This window comes from Tachysurus vachellii, chromosome 11, assembly GCF_030014155.1.
Source record: "Tachysurus vachellii isolate PV-2020 chromosome 11, HZAU_Pvac_v1, whole genome shotgun sequence".
Taxonomy (NCBI): domain Eukaryota; kingdom Metazoa; phylum Chordata; class Actinopteri; order Siluriformes; family Bagridae; genus Tachysurus; species Tachysurus vachellii.
The window spans coordinates 21,604,409-21,623,936 of NC_083470.1; the positions used below are offsets into that span (position 1 = coordinate 21,604,409).

Here is a 19,528-nt window from a genome sequence, read left to right on the forward strand (position 1 = left end):
TTATGCAGATAAAACATCAGAATGATGAAAAAGTGTCATTTTTGTGACTTTGTGGCATGGTTGTTCATGCCAGACTGGAATGCTTAAGTATAACAATATTATTATTTATATTATTTCTTTTTGAAATTCTATCTGTTTATCTGTCCGTTAATGACATAATAGTAAGGGTCGTTAGCATTTAGTTCCCCGTCGAAGGGGATATTACTCCCTAAATTGGTCCTGCAGAAATATTCAAATCCAGCAGTTTTATTGCAGAACTTGCAGGACTCATGAAAGGATATTTTTAGACTTCCTCCTGCAGGATATACACTCCTGTCAGAATCCCATACAACTCGGTTAAAACCAGTGGGATTTTTAAACACCTGTACAATTCCACATGACACCTTCACAGTCCTTTCCCAAGGGCTCAAATTCCTGATGGCCTTTTTTGCATTTAGGAATAGAGTTACTAAACTGAATGCCTGTTAAACCCAATTCCAGGTTAAAAGATGTCCAATTCAAACATAATTATAATTAGGTTGTGACCTTGCCACGAGACATAAGTAGCGGCCACGATTTGTGTAACTCAAGTCTGAGACACAATGTAGTGGGTCTTAATACGTAGCCTCCGGTTACTTGATGAAAATGGGAGGAAAAGTCTGTTTTTTTTTTTTTTTTTTTGGAAATTCACTTAACGTGACACTTAAGTGTTTGACATGGTATAACCACTTAGATAAGTGATTAATATTACACTTTAATCAAATCTCAACATGACACAAAGACATAAATGGTAGTCGCTGGTATTGTAACACGGCTATACCATGTCAAACACTTAAGTGTCACATTAAGTGAATTTCAAAGAAAAAAAAACAGACTTTTCCTCCCATTTTCATCAAGTAACCGGAGGCCGCATATTAAGACCCACTGTATTATTTCTCGGACTTGAGTTACACAAATCATGGCCACTACTTATGTCTCGTGGCAAGGTCACAACTTAATTATAATTATGTTTGAATTGGACATCTTTTAACCTGGAATAGTTATTTTGGTTATTTTGCTGTGATTACAATGGTCTTAGAAAAAACCTAATCAATAATTTAATGTGTGGTCTCCTTTTTAAAAACTATCCATCATGTCGCCTCAGTGGTTTTGTAAACAACAGCCTTGTTAACAGTACAAATAAAACTCAAAGGCCATCTAAAGGGAGTCCGTGCACTTTTGACCGGGAAACCCCGTCTCGCCGCCATTTTGTAAGACATCCCGGAAGTTGTATAGAAGAAGGTGAACTCATAAACAAGTCTAGCTAGCAAACTATTACATAGCTAGCGTATTTCTGTTGCACATTTTGAAGGGTAATAACAATATTTTTGTTTATAGATTGCCTATACGGCGTTTAATAGGTACGGTTAAGACCAAGTTGTTTTGGATATCGGGATTTGAAGAACCTACGTGAAGAGGAAACTATAGCTAGTTACATAGCTAGCATTATTTGTCTCGTATGTTGCTAGCGCGCTAGTTTGCACCAATTCCGTTTTGAGGCGATTTCCACAGATACAACAGCCAGCGTTCAGGTAATTATATCTATTTATTATTATTATTAATAGCATTTTCACACGTTTGTTATGTCTGCAATGGATTTTAAAACATCTACTAAAGCGTATTCGGTAGCTTATAGGTTGCATGTTACGTCTAGGTTTTTACTGTCGAAGGCCTGAGAATTTGGATTTTTCAAGTTCCAAACCAAAGAATGCATTCGAATTAGGTAACGTGTACAAATCCAGTTTGTGTGTTTAAGTATGGAGTTTTGTGCTCTTTCCATGTCTAATCTTTTATGATCTATTTTGATAACCGCGTTATATAACTCGAGTCAGCCGAAATAGACCCGAGTAGCTAATTACCTTAATCCCTTTTTTTAAGCCATTGGTGGGGGTAAGAATATTGTTCAGCTGTATTTTTTTTTTTTTTATTATTATTTTACCTGACGTGTACATTTCCCAGTACACTAATTAAAACAGGTTGTACGAGTAAGTCGGAGATTAGTAAGAATGAGTGATCAATCCTGCTGATATGTTTTTAACGAAACCTTAAACCTGAAACACACACGTGTGTTTTTATCGTTTTTGTTTTGTGCTACTGGTGTTAAGTTGTTGTTTGGTGCTGTATTTTTGAGTTAGCGTTTGCGTCTCACAATGAGGTCACATTGGGACACATTGTTAGTGCAGTTACAATAGCGTGTTTGTCTCTGGGAAACTTTCTACAAGAAGTCAAATGAGTACAAATTTCTGTGACCCTCTGAAAAGCAAACGTGCAATCACCATATTCTTGGTATTTTTTTTAATGAACAGATGAGGAGGTGAGACAGCTGAACAAACTAAAGTACCAAAGCTGTGCTGCTTTGCATCCATCGCTAACCTTTAAGTAGAAATTGATTCCTTCAGTAAGTCAGTCAGTGAAAGGAGATTAAATCAAACAGAAGTCAGCTCAGGTTAAATTTGCATGTTGAAATCGGAAGTTAGGTTAGAAATGTGGCTTGATCTTAAAGATTTTCTCTGATCTTGATATTTTAATAACGCTTATTTTTCTTCCTTTTCTTCAGTTAGACAGAACTCCCAATGGCAGACGACTTTGATATTGAGGCGATGCTCGAAGCACCCTACAAGAAGGTGGGTGACCGAAAAAGCTGTTTCATTTAACATGAATTGACTCTTTGGCACTTACCTGAATAGCTGTTGCAATATCGCATCTCAGAAGACGAGTATTTGGTTAAATTTGCCTCTCGTGTCTGTCTCAGTGGTAGAGAGAATGATGTATTGTGTGATGTTTCAGAAAATGATCTGAATTACAAATAAATGCCCGTCTATCTCTCTTTATAGACTTGCCTAATGATATCTCATCTCTACTTCCCTGAATACACCTTTGATTCCAGTGTGAAGTGTGAAAAAAGTAAGGTCGTCATTGCGGCATATATTGATGTACTGTATTCCCTTAGGTCAAATACCAAAAGACTCTCATCCTGTCACCTGTCTGGTGTCAACAAGATGAATGACAGTGGATGAAACAGGGATAAAACCTGACACAAACTGGAGGCAGTATTCACATTTTTCCAACTCACATACTTTGTATTCTAAATGCTGTCATCAAAAGTAGTTTTAGATTGTGCTACCTGGCAGATCATCTCAGTTATTGGAAAACACAGATGTTCATAAAAAAATGTGAATACTGCCTCCCAAGCCATTCACTAGAGAAGGTCTCAGATAAGTCACCATCTTGATTTTTTGCATGCCCCTCAGCTTTAAGCTTCTCCTTAATCCATTTTATTTTGCCATTTGCTTTTAGGAATCTTGTGTGATACATCACCAGCGTAATCAAGGAACTACGTTTATTTGGCCTTGTTTAACATGTATGCAGTAAACTTCCCAAGTTGACTTGGTTGTAGGTATTGAAAAAGACCCTGATCTTTTAAAAAAAAAAAAAAAAACGGGGTGTCATTGGGTTGGGTGAGGGTTTTCTGTTCGTGAGCTTTTTCTTTTCTTCTCCTTTTTTCTTTTGGTATTAATTTGATACCTTGTTACATGGGAGCCGTTCTGACTAAGCCGTGTAAATCCCTGTCTGCTTCAGGACGAGATGTAAGACAGAGATGGCATCGCGCTCACACAGTCCAACAACACAAATGGACGAAGATCTCACCGAATGACCACCACCGCTGTGGAAACCTGTATAGTGACCCTTTCCTTAGCATCAAGCTCTAGGTGTAAAATAGTAGGGTACTGTCAGAATTTAGAGATGAGTCTCCATTAAGCAACATGGTTCTTCCGCTAGCCTGCAAACTTTTGCTCCTTTTTTGGGGCAAAATCTGACTGTGGCACAGCACCAAGGGCAGACCAGGCAACAGGAATATTAACTGTATTTCTAAATCAATGTATTTTGTATTTCTCTTGTCCCCCTCCCCCATTCCCTTGACGACTTGCTATGTATCCTGTCCATCCTCACGATGTTCTTCTATCAACCCTGCTTAGGGTGACAGCAAGTCCTATAGTGCAAACGGCTATGAAGAACACAGCAGGAAGTGAGTAACTGTTCTCTTGTTTGCTCATCGTTGGGGTGACAGTCTAAATGCTTAACACTTTAATTTTCTTTATCTCTACATAGGAAAAGGCACAGTCGAAGTCGCAGCCCAAGTCCGGACCGCCGCAGGAGTAAGAGCAAAGAGCGCAAGAAGGGCAGGGACAGACGTAAGAGCCGCAGTCGGGAGAGGAAACAATCAAACATCAAAGAGCACCGTTCTCGAAGTCATGAAAAGCATGGACGTTATCGAGCTCACAAAAGCCCCCAGTGAGTTTTCATCCTCACATTGTGTATTTAAATACTGCATTTGATAGATCTGATGTTCTTATCTGGCTGCCCACTCCTGTATAAACTGACCACTTTTTCCTTCTCTGTATTACAGCCGCAAACGTTCTAGAAGCAAGAGCCCGGTTAAAAAAGAGAAGAGTCCAATCAGGTAACACCAACTATGCTACTAATTCTTTTTGCTCATTGACTAATATGAATTATATTTGTTGGCAGTTGGTTTTATTGCGAATAAGTTAGAACATTTTTGTTATAAATTCTACTCCTTTGTGTTACAACACAGTGAAGAAACATGTTCGCTACTCTCTCCCACAGAAAACCAATTGATAATCTGAGTGCAGAGGAGAGAGATGCCCGCACAGTATTCTGCATGCAGCTGGCTGCCAGAATCAGACCCAGAGACCTGGAAGAGTTCTTCTCTGCTGTGGGCAAAGTAAGTTTTATTTTTATGATTTTTAAGTTTGTTTTTTTTTTCTTTTTCATAAACACTTTTTAACATTTGAATTCTTCCTCTTTACCAAAGGTACGTGATGTGAGGATGATTTCAGACAGAAACTCTCGCAGGTCTAAGGGTATTGCATATGTTGAGTTTGTGGAGGCCACCTCCGTGCCCCTAGCTATTGGACTGACAGGACAGAGGGTGCTGGGAGTGCCAATCATTGTTCAGGCCTCACAGGTCTGTATAATTGCCTATGTTTACAGTTCTACTGTTTCAGCTTCTCACCTATGATGTCTAAGTCCGTATCACTCTCACATCCAGGCTGAGAAAAACAGAGCTGCGGCAGCAGCAGCAGCTCTTAACTTGCAGAAAGGCAATGCAGGGCCAATGAGGCTGTATGTGGGCTCCCTGCACTTCAACATCACAGAGGAAATGCTCAGAGGCATATTTGAGCCTTTTGGGAAGGTAAGACTGTTACTGGATTATGTTTGTTTACACTGGTGCAGATATACAAGGCACCATGTGAGATTTTAACTGAGTGACGTTGAAGCATTCTGAAGTAATCGTGAAACCTTAATTAATCCCAGGCCTGCTTTTCTTACCTAGATTGAAAGTATCCAGTTGATCATGGACAGCGAGACAGGCAGATCAAAAGGTTATGGGTTTATATCGGTAAGTGGGTTTTTTTTGTTTTTTTTGTTTAGTGTTTTTAAAACAGTGGGCAATAAAAGCAGTGTCACTAAGCTGCACTATAAAAGTAACTGTATACGTCTATGCACATTTCCACACCTCACTGTATTTTTTTTATTTTCACCTCACTGTGCTTGTGGCCATTTGTACAATATTGAACCATAGCAAGCTTTGGGAGTTAAAAATGCTCAAAGATGGAAACTAGCAGGGAAAACAACTGCTTGCGGAAAAGTCTTGGCAGTCAGCAGTTATCAAAAGATTAATGTTGGATCAAATTTGGATCACATTTTGCATAGCTAATGTTCCAACTTTACAGTTGAGTTAAAAATATAACAGCTAGGTTATGCAAGCAGACTGATTGATGTTTGGCCTGCAATAGAAAAGGCAAACAACTTCATTTTTTGTTAAGCTTTATTACAGATGATAATAAATCTAATCTAGAGGTTATCTGATGTAGGTCTGGCAAGAACAATGTTTAAGTTATCTCCATAGATCAGTCAGATGTTGCGTACTATAAATCCCTATATCTTTATCAAAGAAGACAGTCTAATTAAAATGTATAATATATTGTTCATTAGTGGCATACATATTCTCTTGATTTGTAGTTTGCAGATGCTGAATGTGCCAAGCGTGCCCTAGAACAGCTAAACGGCTTTGAGCTGGCTGGCCGGCCCATGAAGGTGGGTAACGTGACCGAGCGCTCAGATGGCTCATCAGCAAGCTCTTTCTTGGACAACGATGAGTTGGAGAGAACAGGCATCGACTTGGGGACCACAGGCCGCTTGCAACTGATGGCACGACTTGCAGAAGGTATTGAATTGAAGAGCAACTTAAGCTGTGTGTTGGAGTCTGTGTCCTGACTTGGGCACTCTGCAGTCATGTTTCACAATGAAATGTTAATGCATTAGATTAACCAACATTGTGTGAGATTAGTTTTCAAAGACTCCTTTTGTGTTTTGTTTTTTAAATAAAGGTACAGGTCTACAGATTCCCGCAGCTGCAAAGCAGGCTCTTCAGATGAGTGGCTCTATCCCATTTAGCAACTTTCCTGGAGGTGAGGATGTTGGGTTGTGTTTTTCCATTTACTGAACTCTGCCTCTCTGTGGAAATATATTTTCTAGGTCTTGCAGCTAGAGGCCAGACTATTGCTCTCTCCTTATCCTGCCTGATTAATCCGTCTCTAGTTTTGTGTATTGTTGGTCTTTGTCACCAGGCAGTAACTGCAACCCAGTCAGGAAGCATAGGTTCTATTTACAGAAGAACCCTAACTGCTGTTGGAGCTTTTGTCAGATCTTTCACAAGTACAGTGGTCGCTTGCATTATGAGTTGATATGATTAAATTCATGCAAGTTGGGTTTGGTAGCGTGGAGATTGGACTACAGATCGGAAGGTTGTGATTTTTAATCCCTGGTACACCAAGCTGCCTTTGATCAAGGCCCTTAACCCTCAGTTTTATTTAAAATAAAATAAAAAAAACTTTGGGTAAGGGTGTCTGTCAAATGCCGTTAATGTAAGTTGGATCAGCCTGTAATTTCGGGGTTTTTTTTACTTTGATTTTTGGTGTGATTTTAGATTCTAGTTCTAAATGTTTTTTATATTTTAGTTTCCATTGACCATTGTAACATTTTGTTCTCAACACATTACAAAATGTATTTACACGTGAAGAATTTTGCCTTGAATATCTGTCATCCAATGTGTGGTTTGTGTGTTCCCTTTTTGAGTAGTATAGTTCAAGGAGTTTTCCACGTACATGTAATAACCTAAGGCATTGTGTAAACATAGATAAGTTGATAGGTAATGTTATGTAAAAACAGTGGGTTTACAAGGTGCTTAAGTGTTGCATCACCCAATTTTCTCCTTATCAGGGATATTCTGAATTGTTTTATTCTTTGGTTAAACACTGTTCATGCTTCAAAGTGCATTGTGCTGTGTGTAAAGCGATCATTATGTTCATAAAGTTTTACACTCCGAAAATTATGCAAATATTCATAATGGGCTTACGTTTAGTTATGTTTTAAGGCTTGCAATATACATTCAGAATTTCACAATATCAGATGTTAATCATTATTTCAGTATTTGCCTTTGTGTTGCTGACCCTGCAGAATGTTGGATGAATTGCTGATACTGCAGAAAGTTATACTTTGCAAATTACCTGAATTTGATACAGTATGTGTTTTGAATGTACTGATGAGTCATGACCTTACCATGACAAATATTTTGTGAAGGACTTTTTTTGTTGTTGTTGCATCACACATGGCAATTAGGAAAAAATTAGATGATTATGCTGCTACATTTTGGGTGTCAATTGTAACATGTTTATACCAGCTTTAGGAACACTGATAGCCATGGGAGGGATTAAACATTACTGAAATTTAAAATGGATTTGTGTTACAGTGATCCCTGCACCAAGCATGAACCAGGCCATGAACCTCCCTACCCAACCCCTGGCCACTCACTGCCTACAGCTCTCAAACATGTTCAGCCCACAGGCGTAAGTATTTTCAGCATTCCGCCAATCTCTGTGTGTCTTCGTGCATGTGGTTATTGATATTGATTCTCTGTTTGTTTGGGATTTTATTTCCCCATCAGAGAAAATGAGCCTGGCTGGGATATAGACATTCAGGATGATGTCATTGAAGAGTGCAATAAACACGGAGGTGTTGTCCACATATATGTCGACAAGAATTCTGCTGAAGTAAGATTTCCTATCTATATATAATAAAATGTGTGTTTTGAGGTGTCTAGCATTATAGTTAGCTGATTCGTCTTTTACTCTCGTAGGGTAATGTGTATGTGAAGTGTCCGTCTATCCCGGCCGCTATGGCTGCTGTCAGCGCCCTACATGGACGTTGGTTTGCAGGTAAGGTCTGCATTTATTCTACTGAATGTGTCAGTACAGATGTACATATGTTAAATAGTATATTATATACCTTCCAGAATACATTTCTTTTGAATCCTTAAATGAATCTGTCGAATAACATTTCATGGCTATCAAACTAGTTTGTTGAAGCCAGAGTAGAAATATTAGACAATGATGACATGGGAACACTTCTGTGAATCTGGCTGTTTCTCATTGAGAATGAATAGGGAGATGAATAGTTCTCACATCCTATGTGTAAAGCCATTTATTCAATAGCTATTTTTTAAGTCATCTATTAGTCTTGTGGTGTTCTGCATTGTTTTAAGAATTGCCACTGGAGTACACCCTGTTGTAGTGAGCTTATACAAGGAAGCATGTTTATTCTTAGTAAACGCTAACATATAACTAACGTTTCTTGGTTTTGTTCTAACAGGCAAAATGATCACTGCGGCCTATGTGCCCCTCCCAACCTACCACAAACTCTTTCCTGACTCAGTCACAGCCATTCAGCTGCTGAGACCAACACGCCGGTGATCCACAGTCCATGCTGCACAGTCCAATTCTTCTGACTCTCTCTGTCTCTCTACATAGCCTGGAGATGCGGACATCGCCCTGCCCTTTTTAGGACAACTGTTGTCTGTCCCTGGAGGTCCATAGCACATTCTAGATCTCAGAGGTACAAAGTTGCCTGAGGGTGTATTTGAAAGCTAGCTGGACTGGGTTAGAAACCAAGACCCTGGGCAATCAGTCTGGATGTACTCAGCTGTCTGGGATCACTTTAAGTTTTTAGCTTTTTGTAATCACTTTGATTTTGTAAAGAACTCTGCAATTAAAATGGCTTTGAAAATAAGTTGTCTCTTGTCTTTCTTCATCTCTTGTTATGAAGTGTCATTTTGAAAAATTGTAAAATTACCACTAACAAGTGATGCACACACCTTAGCTTTAGGATTTACTTTCAGATGTTATTAGCCATATTTGCACACAAACACATTTAAGATTGCCAAGTAATGGAACATTTTTCCAAATCACTTACTATGTAACACAATTTAAATTTCATTTAAAGAGAGATATCCCCTATGTATTCTCTTGGTGGCAAAACTTTTAACATGTTAACCTTTTCTCAAGGAAAGATTGACGTTGTTGCCTTTCCTGGAATAGTCACATTGGCATTTGAAGGTCTTTGGTTGTGCCAAGATATGTGAACAAAAGACTTTGTGTATTAAATGTTCTTAAACTAAAATTGAGAATCTGTTCACATATGCAGTAGTTCTTTACATTACCGGATCCTTATTAGAATACATAACTGACATAACACACATTTGATAGTTTCTTCATGTTCTGCTTACTAATATAACAGAAGATACATTAGTAACTCATCATGTCTTGGTGTGAATGCAGGGTGAGTGGTGTTTTTTTTTGTTTGTTTTTTTTGGATGATAAACTCCTCTAATCTACAACAGGACATGGGGTCACTGGTGTGACATTGTATCTCATAATGGCTGTGCTTGGCAATATTTCACTGTGTCTAAAAGTGAAACAAATTGTGAACCTTCCTAAAGGGGTAGGTTAGTGTTTTCTGTCTGTAGTTCTTTATTTGTCAGCAACTTTTCAAGCATTTTTTTTGATAACCTTCAGTCTGTTTATCAGTCAACTGCTATAGGACGGGACATTGTCTCTGGGATAAATACTGTTATTTTTAGAAGGAAAAGTTACTGGACATAAATTTATGTAAAAGCAGGTTTATTTGTACAAATATTTCCTGTAAGTGTCCGATACAGAGCTGCAAAAAGAAAAACCATGTATGTAAAAAAAACAAGTGTAGCAGAAATAAATATAAAATAAGTTTGTAATAGAACAGCATTCATATTTGTGTAAGAATGGACTATTTCAATGATTTATACAACATACAAAGAGGGTCTGAGTTTAATGTTCATAAATACATGTGGAAGGTACTGTGAATGTTTACTTGTATAAAATGTGTGAAAATATAAGTCAGTAATTCACAAGGTAAGATGTGAATGATGTTTGGATCTTGGAGAATCTTCAGATTATCAGATCCATTCGATTAAAATCTGTTGAGCAGAAAGCTATGTGACTGACGTTGGACCTGAAGATGAAGGAAAAGGAGAATAAAGAAGGAAAAATAAATTATCAGAGCCTTTACTGCTGTTCACACAACTCTTTTAGCTCTTAGCTATTTGAGCAGTATATACAAATAATAGCGGGAAATAATTAAATTGTCCTTTTTAAAACATAGATTCATACTACGGACCGTTTAGAGATGCAAAGCATGTCTAAACAAGGACACCACACACTCAGGAAAGAGGCAGGAATCAATCCCCAACCCCAAAGGTGTAAGGCAAAGGTAAAAGGAAGTTTTTCTTAGTTAAACAACACACTTTATAAGCATTTCAGCATTCTCCATCAAGCCCTTCTGAACGAGTTGTTAATATAGAAACAATCTCATTATACGAATGTAGTAAAACCTTTAACTGCCAATCTCAGGGTGTAACAATGTAGAAAAACTAAAATTACCATGTGTCTAAATCCATGTCTCGTCTTGGAAGTCGATGAAATCTCTGTTAGGAAAATAAAATGGAATTAAAGCTGTAGTATGTAACCAGTACTGTATGTAGAGAACAAAACCATAAAAGTTATGAAGTACTGATGAGGTTTTTTCCGACTTGGGGTGATGAATCACTGATATTTCTACCGGAGACATTACAAACATTTCAAGCATCCTTCAGCAACTTTAAATAAACACCTGTTTGCGTAACCAGTACAAAAATATTTCTATAAAATATTTTCTGTATTTGTACATACTTATATTTTGGTTAAAGCTATGATTATTATGGGATTTGGCAACACCTTTACCTTATCTCTTTCAGAACTTTTAATCACTGTAGGTCTGTCATTAAATTAATATTGGATAGTTTGTTCCATATTTGAATTAAATTATATAAAGTCAAATTTTCTTTCTCACATACACAATCATACATAGTACGGCATGCAGTAAAATTATTTTTACCACCGGTGCTGTCTTGGAACATCTTTAAACATCATTTCTGAACACATGCTGCTTTAACCATGTACGCTGCCACAAAGCAATTTTATAGACATACAAATACAGATCCATCATTAATGAGCGAGTCAGAAAGGTGACAATGGCAAGGAAAAACATTGGCATTTGACTACTGATCGGAAGGTCATGAGTTGAAATCCCAGGTCTACCATGCTGCCATTGCTGGGCCCTTGAGCAAGTCCCTCAATTGCTCCGGTGTATAAACTGAAATAAATTGTAAGCCCCTCTGGATAAGGGTGTCTTCTAAATAACAGAAATGTAAAAACTATATGGACAAGAAGTACAATTTCATAACCTGGAAATTAATTCCATTTTTTTTTCTTGTGGAACTTTATCACCAGTTAGCTAAAGACTGTCTCAGATCACTATGAACCTTTAATGCTCTAAAGTCGAGATGACAGAAGACGTGGCCACCAGAGACTTCCAGAAGACCTACCTTTCTATGTATGAGGCAAGAGACAGTGATAAGAAGGAAAATTCCACCACTCGCTGCTAACACGATGAAGCCCAGTTTATAGAAACTCAAGTCAGAGGAGTTCTGCTCATGTCCTAGCATCACTAGCATGGAATCTGAAAAAAAATACACACAAAACTTTAATCACACTGTTTTCCTGTCCATGTGGCACACCCTTTGTGTGAACTGTTATAGAAATGATAACATTAGAAACAGAGCGCATGCTATAGAACACCTTCTGACCAATCACAGACAGGAATCCAACATCTGTGTATACCTACCTGTACTATTTGTGCTGAGCAGCTCTGTGTTGTCAACAGTTGTGTAGCTGTAGCTGTATTCCACTGCACAACTCCAGTCCACCGCTGTGGCGGTTTGTGTGATGAGCTGTAGGTAGACATCCAGAACCTCCTTAACTCTCTGTAAGGCTTGAACAGGGCTATCTGTGAACTCCTTCAGAAACACCACTGGGGTCTCCTGGTGGGAAAGTAATGCTTTAATATTTCTCTGGGTGTTATGATTAGAAGAGAGGTCTTTACCATACTACCCTTTGCCGAACGCGTCCATCCATCCATCCATCCATCCATCCATCCATCCATCCATCAGTCCATCCATCCAGCCATCCATCAATCCATTTTCTGTACCACTTATCCTACATAGGAGGCATGGAGCCATTCCAAGGAACTCATGGACAGAGCGCTAAACACATCACCCTCAAACATCCATTCGAATGCTTCAGAGATACCAGATACCGGAGTATACTAAAGTACCCAGAGTAAACCCCTAAGCACAGGGAGTATATGCAAACTCTGTCCATACAGATAAAAGGCAAATATGCTGACCACTAAGCCACTGAGTTTATTTTCACTATAGTAAAGGATAATGACTACATATTATACTGTGTGAGTGGACTTTACATGTTCTCTCCATGCTTCAGGGTTTCCTCTGGGTTCTCCAGTTTCCTCCCCAAGACATGCATTGTAGACTGACTGGCATCTATAAATTGTCTGTGGCATGTGAGTAGGGGTGCGATTGTGCCCTGGCATAGACTGGTATCCTGTCCAGGGTGTAACCTGCCTTGTGCACCAAGTATCCTGGGATAGTTTTTTATTAGAGTAAGTGACGCAGAGAATGGATGGATATATGGATGGATGGGTTTATTAATGTAGTCAACTAGCTCGTCCTTACTTTATTACAATCATTTAGCTACTATTTTCTGTGGCATGGGACATGGGGCAGGGCTTTATCTTAAACACTGGGCTAGCTAATAGCTTTATAATTTCTGATTGTGGCAGAAAACAATCCTCCCTCTCTGTTAAAGAAGCAACTGTGACGCAAGTGCTGGCACCACTAGCAATCATTACGTAACATACATCAGGTTGAAGAATAACACAAAACCAAATGTTTAGCTTTACATCAGTCTCATCTCCCCAAACAACCCCCCCTTTCCCCCCCAAAGTGTTGAAAACTAACATGTTTTGCATGTAAACTTGGCTCAAAAAAGGTCAGGGTTTTGTTCATAAATATGGCAGAGTTCTTTAGATTTTGGTGCTCATGATACAATTGTGGATCGTGAAACAGTAAACACGAGATGAAATTTAGATTGCACCATGTCCTCTTGGGGACATTTTGGTGTTTGGAGTGTATCCATTTAATTGTGTAGGCATTGTAGGTGGTGAACCAGAGCTACAGTGGTTAAGGGTATGTATCCTGCACATGTTTATGCCTTCTTGTTATAGCATTAGAGCAATTCTACCCAGACAATAATAAAATTCCATTCTGTGCTTTAAAAATATTACAGTGTCACCTAGAGGAAATAATTAATCATTTCTTTCCATAATTTCCACTAGGGAAGGTATTTTGGAGAGAAGGTTGCTTTAGTGTCATTCAAAGAGTTTGTCCATAATTTTCAGTACAATATAATACCAAAATTTTAGGTCACTGATTTGTGTAAACTTTTATGGATTTTTTTTTTACAAACAATTTTCTTAATATTTGTTCTGTACCTTTGAGAAGTGTGGTGTATTTAAATGACTTTATCCATTACAGCAGGGTGGATCTGATGCTTCTAATCTCAAAAATCCAAGATCGGGTTTTTGGATGTCACATTTTGAATGTCAGTCTGTTTTGTGAAACAACTGCAACATTAATGATTTATATTTAAATAAGGAAGTTGGAAAATTTTCTGAGTTAAACAGGTTTTTTTTTTTGCTACTGGGTTTAAATATGGTAACGTATGGGAGAGCAAAATTTTTTTCTACGGGTATGCAAAGTTTTGCACTCATTTCTATGTAAACAGTCAGAACACACACACACACATACACACACGCACACACACCTCGAGTTCTTCATTAAGAGGTGGCACACAGTGCTGTGAGTAGATGTTGTGGATGAGGTTCTGTAGAGAGTGGACTGACAGGGCGCTCTCCGAGTCTTGGGAATATCGGAAGTGTGTACTCAGCAAGTCCAACACTCTTGGCAGAGCTGCTTTCACATAACACACTGAGCTCTGAAAAACAGAAAGTTAAGTTGTGAGAATTCTTTGTAGCCTGGTTATAAGGCAAAGCTGTGTTTGAGTCGGTTGTTTAAACATTACTCTGACTCACCCTTGGAGTGTAAAACAGGAAACTGTACCTTATGTAACTGATGGAATTATAAATACTCTCCTGTGCTCAATAGCAGCTTTAGTAACAGTGCCTCTTTTGGGGTTGCTCATTTATAGCAATGAATTTCTTGTTTCTTGCTATGTAACCCTTCATAAATTTTTAATGAATTTTTGGTTTAATCTTAAACCAACACTCTTAATTGGAACGGGTTTCATGCGCTGGTCTGAACCATGTAAAGCCAGACAAACTCATCTGTTCAAACTGCTGCTCATGCTGCATCACATGGCAGTGTAACACTCAGAGGAGAGTGATAGCTACCCCATTCTTCATACATTTACTCACAAGTGCCCAAGATTGACAAGAGAGAAAGAGTAATGCTATCGCTCTCGTTTAGGAAGCATGAAGAATTTGTTTTCTTGGCTTCTGGGCATTGAATAGACAGCTATTTTTAAGTGAAAGTGTGAAAGAACACATGCTGTTAGAACACACACGGATCTCTTTACTGACAAAGGAATAGGTGGTATGTTGATATCTCGCGATTCAGGAGCAGAGCACCACAGAGTCTTTACAAGAGCACTATTTAATCCTAATTCCATGTCAGTAAGCAGATAATGTGACTGTTTGAATAATGTTTAATTCCCTTTCCAAAATCAGAACTAAACGTTTTGTTGAATGTGAATAGTCTTACCAGATGTCTCTTCTCGATGAACATGTAGGATATTGAACATCCATTCGTCATCTGGTTATTGATCTGAAAAACAGTGTAAGAATTAGCTGACGTCAGCATTTCTTCATTGCTTGTTTTTACACATCATAGACACTTATATTCTTCCAATAGGACTGAATTTTTACACATATATTGTGAACATAAAGCATAATAAAGCAATGACTGTGTCATCATGTCTGGATTTTTGCTGATTCAACCAATTAAGACAATAAAGGTGTTTTGCTCTCTTGGTGTATTTTACCAGTAACTTTATTAGTTCAATCATTAAATAGCATGAATAAAAGATCTGTAAGTTGACTTAAAATGCAGTCAAATACAAAATAAGTTCCACTCACTAGATGATTTATCTGGAGTAGGTGTTCTTTGGTTATGGAGTGCCTGCATGGTCCAGGGATGTCCATCATACACAGAGGAATATACAGGAGCACAAGAACACAGACACTCCTCACCTGGGCATATGCAGGGGATATAATTTTAGCATGGCGCACTATACAGAATGCCTTTCCAGGAAGAGAGCTTAGCTTCATGTTTATCTACTTGATTAGGATGTGGGACTGTTCCATTTACATTTATTCAATGACCGAGTTTTTATCTAGATATTCTTATAACCCTAGTTAAATAATACAGCTTCTAAGGCTACATACAAGCTACTAAAATACAGGCCAAGCTGGTCAAACTAGTTCACCGTCTTTGTCTACTGGAAACCGCTACCAAATGATCCTTTCTCATCATAGAAAGGATATTTTAAGAAAATACCAACAGCAAATCAAAGGAAATCTGAACCTATTATAATAAATAGAGCTGGAAAACACAATGGATAAAACCGTCTGTTGTGAATAATGAAATTAAGATGTGTACACACCCCTTAACTAATCATCTTTGCTTGTAGTAATACAGCACTTTCATTTTTTATTTCAGTCTTCATGGAAATATAAGATAGACAATGATAGGATATGATTTAGCTCAGGGTTCTGATTGGACCATTCTAAAATGTTTCTCCTCTTGTTTTTTTCTGAAGCCGTTGTGCATTGGGTTGTTATCATGCTAGAAGGTGACATTCATCTTCATGTTCGGCTGTTTAACAGACGCCCGCAGCTTTTGTGCCAAATATATTATGAAGAGACATTTTGTCATTCAAAGACAAAAAGTCATACTTCATTCACTTGTTTATACTTAACTTTATTGATGTGGAATGAAGTCGAGAAAGAAATGCAGCTTGTTATGCTACAGAAGAACTTTGCACTCTCCTGAAGAACGTCTCATGTCAGAGATTTATTTCCAAGCATTACAAAGTGCTGACAATGGAGACTAATTCCAAGAATGCTTTTTTTTTTTTTTTTTTTATCAATTATTATTATTATTAATAGTTTAATCTGAATTGGTTGATATTATAGACACGATAATGTATAAGAATAGGAATAGTAATATAAACTTGTATTTGCCCTGCTCTATTATAGTTACTGTTATGAAAATGTAATTAACACTTTCTGACCAATCAGAATAAAGCTTTCAACAAATTTCATGGAAATTTCCATGTGTTAACTTATTTTCCCATGTTTAAGAGAAAACACTTTCTTATGCTTAGTTCCTTAGTAAAACCTGGTGCATCAGGAAAAGTAGCAGCTCGTTCATTTATCAGTAATTTCAGATCTCTCTCCAGTCACATGCTCTATGTACATACCTGGGTCTGGTGGAGAATGTGGGCAGAGATGTAAAGGTTCATCTGGCTCATGGATCCAGCAGGAGAAAAAGATGTTCTTCACTTAGATTCATTTGAGCACATTGCAAGCCTGTTGATTTTCAGGTACAAAAACATATATATACATATTTATGAAACCTAGAGCAGTTGATCATGAAGGTTTCAATTCAGATTAAGAGCAGAGCAGAGTAACAATCCACAGATGAATGTATACCAAGTTCTGTCATTTCTCCCCTCTTTGGTTTTGGGTTTGACCCTCCCACCGCTCTCTCTCTCTTTCTCTCTCTCTCTTTTCTCACTTAACTTTCTCTCTTTCACTCTCCCTCCCCCTCTCTTGGCTAGAGCTATTCTTCATTTATAATAACAATATGCCCCCAGAGTGTGTTATTCCTCACTCAAGCTGAATAAACTGTGGATACATTTCTCTGTAAGACTTTTCTTGAGTTAAGTCAGTATTGCATTCACAGAAACATGGAGTCTGATTTCAAATCAACCACGTAATACATTTTCTAAATGATGAGGAGCTGAACCAGAGAATGATGGATGCTATAACTGAATTGTAGCAAGTGTTACAAGAAAAGGAATCAGCACCAATCAGAATCGAGAATTTAACACTGTAGTAAAAAAAACACACAGGAACATAAGATTTTCTTCTTCCTTCTTTCCAGATTTTTTAATTTTTCTTCTCAGAAAGCTGAAATGATAAATCTACTACTCAGTGCAGCCATATAACTGATATACTTCTGTCTTTGACATATACAGTATTAAAGCAAGAACATTAAATCCACCACGTCTAGGATATAATAACATGCTAAATATAACCTGACCTCCTTGTTGTGGGTGTTTTCGATCAAATTAGTAGTATATATATTTACAAAGCCACTCCAACAATGTAAATATTTGTTATGACCTTTTATAGAGTTTGTGCTGAAGTACAACTGAGAGAACAATAGAAGGATGTGTTGAAATATTTGCTGATGCTCACAAAATGCCACCGCATCACAAGATGCTATTTTCACTGCTCACCAACTGCCCATTCCAGTGGATTTTCCCAACCGAACGGAATAACCACATTCATGATACATGTATGTATTTATGGCTTTGCTGAGTTTGTCAGTGAAACCAAAAGAACAGCATGGACATACACAGTGCAAACCTCTGGCATGATTTATGTATCATCAATTTGGTTTCGGATTTCCTTCGTGATCAAGATGAAGCATGACCTGAAAACTTTGTCTTTCCTGTCATTGTTCAAGATGAGAAGACCTTTAACATTTGTTATTGTATCTCATACTGCAGGAGTCCAGAACTGTAGCCTTTGTGACTATCAACAGATATATCAGATATTAAAAATAATATATTAATTTATTAAATATTAGAAATTAAATGAGAAAAAAAACTAAATATCAAGAACTTCCTTTCAGGAGGGGTAAAAGAAATACTTGAGTAATTGTCTTCATTACCATGCCTAAGTATTATTTTGCCCTGTTTTATACTTAAGTACTTGAAATTCTTCCAGAAAAAAAGTTAGTCTTAGTTTTAGTCCTTTAGTACTCACACAATCACACACCACGGACAATTCTCCAGAGATGCCAATCAACCTACCATGCATGTCTTTGGACCGGGGGAGGAAACCGGAGTACCCGGAGGAAACCCCCAAGGCACGGGGAGAACATGCAAACTCCACACACACAAGGTGGAGGTGGGAATCGAACCCCCAACCCTGGAGGTGTGAGACACACATGCTCATATTCTCGAAAATAAAGCTCAATTTAAATGAATATCAATTCAGATCAGTCCGTTCCACTCTTTATTAATACAGTAAAGCATATAAATCACAGTAATAGTCATGACTCAAATGAACAGATTAAATATTCTGAAATGAATAAAGCAGAAAGAACATGAGAGATGGAACAGTGCAATACAAATAAGAGTAACATTTAAAATAAGGAACATATGAAAAGCAATGCCAAAAAGCCTGTGCTAGGGTGAGACAAGGTTTATAATTATGTTTGGCCCCCTATAAAGTGCAAACTAGCAAATAGCCATTCATGACAGGAAATTATTCAAATAAGATGTTCACATATGTAACAAAGGTCTCTAATAGTAACTGACAGTAACTTCATGTTGTGTATTCTGAATTATAGTTTATAGAACATTGCTGGTATTGAAAGCTTATGAGATATCACAGTGTTGTACAGTATCAGTAGGACATTTGGTGAGTTTTTCTTTACACAGGACCTTTTTCCCTCCACAAGGATTTTAAACTTGAAACGTCCACTAATAAGGCTGTAGGTGAATATGATCAATTCAAAAAGAAGACGTTACAGTTTCTCTTAAATCACTCAAAGTTCTACGGCTCAGTTTCTACCCAATGTGTAACCTGATCTGTGCTAAAATAGATGGAATTTAATTTAGCATATTTTCTAAATGGTTTTTGAGGGACATTCTGACAGAAACATATAAAAATGTATAAATCTATATGTGCAGTTTTAGTGTTTTTGGATACTGACACCCAGACACTGTCATTGCAAATCTGGTGTGTCAGGAACAAGAAATTGCTGACCTGAAACTGCTAAAAGGAATGTGCTGAAAAGATATTTCATTTTCTTTTTGAATGCACTGCATTGTCTATCGGTGGA

The 19,528-nt window shown here is 37.7% G+C and overlaps 2 protein-coding genes across 4 annotated transcripts; one reads left to right on the top strand and one right to left on the bottom strand.

Annotated features, from left to right (window-relative positions):
* Positions 1 to 1,046: 1,046 nt before the first annotated feature.
* rbm39b (RNA binding motif protein 39b) lies at positions 1,047 to 9,168 on the top strand. 3 transcript variants are annotated; one of them, XM_060880815.1, is made up of 16 exons: positions 1,047 to 1,550; positions 1,673 to 1,741; positions 2,580 to 2,642; positions 3,996 to 4,045; positions 4,129 to 4,311; positions 4,427 to 4,480; positions 4,645 to 4,762; positions 4,853 to 5,005; positions 5,090 to 5,233; positions 5,375 to 5,440; positions 6,064 to 6,268; positions 6,432 to 6,512; positions 7,853 to 7,949; positions 8,048 to 8,153; positions 8,240 to 8,318; positions 8,752 to 9,168. In XM_060880815.1, exons 3-16 carry the CDS (start codon positions 2,592 to 2,594, stop codon positions 8,850 to 8,852), a joined length of 1,488 nt encoding a protein of 495 aa, XP_060736798.1. In that variant the 5' UTR covers positions 1,047 to 1,550; positions 1,673 to 1,741; positions 2,580 to 2,591; the 3' UTR covers positions 8,853 to 9,168. The 3 variants fall into 3 exon arrangements, with proteins under 3 accessions (XP_060736798.1, XP_060736797.1, XP_060736796.1); XM_060880814.1 differs by lacking the exon at positions 1,673 to 1,741 and having other exon boundaries at positions 2,576 to 2,642; XM_060880813.1 differs by lacking the exon at positions 1,673 to 1,741 and having other exon boundaries at positions 1,048 to 1,550.
* A 902-nt stretch (positions 9,169 to 10,070) lies between these two features.
* csf1b (colony stimulating factor 1b (macrophage)) lies at positions 10,071 to 17,114 on the bottom strand. Its single transcript, XM_060881465.1, has 8 exons — positions 16,869 to 17,114; positions 15,523 to 15,636; positions 15,149 to 15,211; positions 14,193 to 14,363; positions 12,136 to 12,331; positions 11,837 to 11,970; positions 10,854 to 10,897; positions 10,071 to 10,425 (listed from the first exon to the last, which is right to left on the bottom strand). The coding sequence occupies exons 1-8, from the start codon at positions 16,917 to 16,919 to the stop codon at positions 10,362 to 10,364; spliced, it is 837 nt and encodes a 278-aa protein (XP_060737448.1). The 5' UTR covers positions 16,920 to 17,114; the 3' UTR covers positions 10,071 to 10,361.
* Positions 17,115 to 19,528: the final 2,414 nt, after the last annotated feature.

Coding starts and splice junctions, on each gene's coding strand:
- rbm39b (XM_060880815.1), top strand. CDS start 2,592: ATGGCAGACGACTTTGATATTGAGGCGATGCTCGAAGCACCCTACAAG. Junction 4,312..4,426: donor CGAGCTCACAAAAGCCCCCA/GTGAGTTTTCAT, acceptor TCTGTATTACAG/CCGCAAACGTTCTAGAAGCA. Junction 5,006..5,089: donor TCATTGTTCAGGCCTCACAG/GTCTGTATAATT, acceptor TCTCACATCCAG/GCTGAGAAAAACAGAGCTGC.
- csf1b (XM_060881465.1), bottom strand. CDS start 16,919: ATGAGCCAGATGAACCTTTACATCTCTGCCCACATTCTCCACCAGACC. Junction 15,212..15,522: donor TACTCCAGATAAATCATCTA/GTGAGTGGAACT, acceptor ACTGTTTTTCAG/ATCAATAACCAGATGACGAA. Junction 14,364..15,148: donor TCATCGAGAAGAGACATCTG/GTAAGACTATTC, acceptor TCTGTTTTTCAG/AGCTCAGTGTGTTATGTGAA.